General features: G+C 56.2%; 1 protein-coding gene across 2 annotated transcripts in view; it reads right to left on the bottom strand.

Annotated features, from left to right (window-relative positions):
* The window catches only part of CBLC (Cbl proto-oncogene C), a 19085-nt gene extending 17327 nt beyond the window's left edge, over positions 1 to 1758 (bottom strand). For both annotated transcript variants that reach the window (XR_001817548.1, XM_017502419.1), the window contains exon 1: positions 1351 to 1758. Coding sequence is in view for 1 of the 2 variants with exons in the window: in XM_017502419.1 (XP_017357908.1) it covers positions 1351 to 1703 (353 nt within the window). In the remaining variant the exon portion in view is untranslated. The remainder of the gene's footprint in view (positions 1 to 1350) is intronic.
* Between the last annotated feature and the right edge of the window lie 871 nt (positions 1759 to 2629).

Raw genomic sequence — 2629 nt, 5'->3', positions numbered from 1 at the left:
CTACTTACTGGCACTTAATTTCAAAATTAACATCAATTCCTTAAAGATGCAAACTCCGGCCAGGCACAGTGGCTCACGCCTGTAATCCCAGCACTTTGGGAGGCTGAGGTGGCTGAATCACCTGAGGTCAGGAGTTCGAGACCAGCCTGACCAACATGGAGAAACCCCATCTCTACTAATAATACAGAATTAGCTGGGCATGGTGGTGCATGCCTGTAATCCCAGTTACTTGGGAGGCTGAGGCAGGAGAATTGCTTGAACTGGGGAGGTGGAGGTTGCAGTGAGTCAAGATCGCACCATTGCACTCCAGCCTGGGCGACAAGAGCGAAACTCCGTCTCAAAAAATAAAAATAAAAAAAGGAAACACTACAAAATATCTGACATAACGAAGTGGCATGGGGTCACTGAACTAGACCTTGTTCTGGGCCCCAAACCTTGCCTGCCCTGTCACTCTGAGTGTCAGCCTGAGGTTCCTTCCTCAGTGCAGAACAGAGGGGGGTGGTCTCCAGGCAAGGTTGGGTCTGGAGCCACCTGTTCCCCAGGAACTGAAGACCAAGTGGGTGGTCCAGGCAGAGTCCACGATGGGGGCCTAAGGATCAGTTTCTTCAGCTGTGTCCATCTACCTGTTCTCAACCTAGGAGCCCATGGGGTCCCCACATTCTGAGGCTGGATCCTCCCAGCTTGGCCTCCCAAAGAGCTGGGATTACAGGTTTGAGCCACCGTACTTGGCCAGACCAGGCCAAGTTCTGATCGCAAATCTGCACACATCTGAAGAACTTTGAATCAGAGAATAATAGTAATAGCTAACTTTTATTTTATCCTCAAAGTAGGCAGCCCCAAGAGGGCCCTGAATTCTGAGATAGTGGGATAGTGGGAACCAGAATAGGGCTGCTGGGGGACCAAGGAAAAAGCAAAATGGGGGCCGGGGATATGAGCCCAAGGAAGGAGAAAACTGGGTAGCTCATTTTCCAGGTTCCCTCAGGAAGGAGGGGCTGGGGGCCTAGACTCCTGGGTCTGAGGGACGAGGGGCTGGGGGCCTGGACTCCTGGGTCTGAGGGAGGAGGGGCTGGGGGCCTGGACTCCTGGGTCTGAGGGAGGAGGGGCTGGGGCCTGGGTCTGAAGGAGGAGGGTCTAAAGGTGGAGGGGCTGGGGTCTGGATTCCTGGGTCTAAAGGAGGAGGGGCTGGGGGCCTGGACTCCTGGGTCTGAGGGAGGAGGTGCTGGGGACCTGGACTCCTGGGTCTGAGGGAGGAGGGGCTGGAGTCTGGATTCCTGGGTCTGAGGGAGGAGGGCTGGGAGGGAGAGACCTGGGCCTCACCCCTGCGGACTCTGTTCCGGGGCGAAGGCTCACCTGAGTCTGGATCCCTCCCGGAAGAGTTCGTCGTTGGCGCTCCTTCGGCCCCGGGGCGGCAGCAGCTCGGCCACCTGCCTGCTCTTGGCCTCCAGATTGGCCAGGTAGATGACTAGAAAGTTCCCGGAGCCTCCGGGATCCCCGGGGTCGCCTCCGCCGGCAGCCCGACGAGCTTGAGCCACCTGCTGAAGCAGCTGCGCTATGCGAGGCAGCAGGTCCCGAAGCGAAGGGGGACTCATGGACAGTCGGGGGTCGCTGCATTGCTCTTCCAGGCGCTGCAGCAGCCTCACCGTCCGGTCAAAGGCGCGGGCCTCTTCCCACTGTCGCCCCCATGGGGCCAACGCCACAGCCATGAGAGACTCCCGTGCGCCGCGGGGACCGATGTGGCCGGGATAGGCGCGGCCTCGCCCAGAGTGAAAGGAGAGGGCGGGCCCTAGAGAACGGGGAGGGGACTGCAGGTACTAGTGTCTCCAAAGGGGGCGGGCTGGAGGATCTGGCACGTGGGTTTTCAAGAGGTGGGATTTGGAGGCCGGAAGCGAAGGCTCATGCTTGTAATCCCAGAACTTTGCGTGGCGGAGGTGGATCACGTGAACCAGGAGTTCAAGACCAGCCTGGGCAACATAGTGAGGCCCCATCTCTAAAAATATCTTTTAAAAATAAAATAAAATTTGGCCGGGCGCTGTGGCTCACACCTGTAATCACAACTCTTTGGGAGGCCGAGGTGGGAGATTCACCTGAGGTCGGGAGTTCGAGAGCAGCCTGGCCAACATGGTGAAACCCTGTCTCTACTAAAAATACAAAAAAAAAAAAAGTAGTTGGTGTGGTTTGAGTTTGATTCTCAAAAAGGAGCAGGATGGGGTGGCTTAGGTGGGTAGCGATAGGAGGGGGCTTCTCAGTGGGTGGGTGGGAAGTGCAGGTAGGATATCTGGGTCCCTTCAGAGAAGGGCAAGGGGCCACGGGAGGCCTGGGAATTTTTTTTTTTTTTTTAGGACTGAGTCTTGGTCTGTTACCCAGGCTGGAGTGCAATGGCATAGTCTCAGCTCATTGCAACCTCCGCCTCCTGGATTCAAGTGATTCTCCTGCCTCAGCCTCCCGAGTAGCTGGGATTACAGGCACTTGCCATCATGCCCAGCTAATATTTGTTATTTTTAGTAGAGACAGAGTTTTTCACCATATTGGCCAGGCTGGTCTCAAACTCTTGACTTCGTGATCCGCACACCTCAGCCTCTCAAAGTGCTGGGATTACAGGCGTGAGCCACCGTGTCCGCCTTTTTTTTTT

Source organism: Cebus imitator, unplaced genomic scaffold (genome assembly GCF_001604975.1).
Source record: "Cebus imitator isolate Cc_AM_T3 unplaced genomic scaffold, Cebus_imitator-1.0 Scaffold296, whole genome shotgun sequence".
Classification (NCBI taxonomy): Eukaryota; Metazoa; Chordata; class Mammalia; order Primates; family Cebidae; genus Cebus; species Cebus imitator.
The sequence above is the reverse complement of the archived record's forward strand: the minus strand, read 5'-3'. Positions and strand labels throughout refer to the sequence as shown.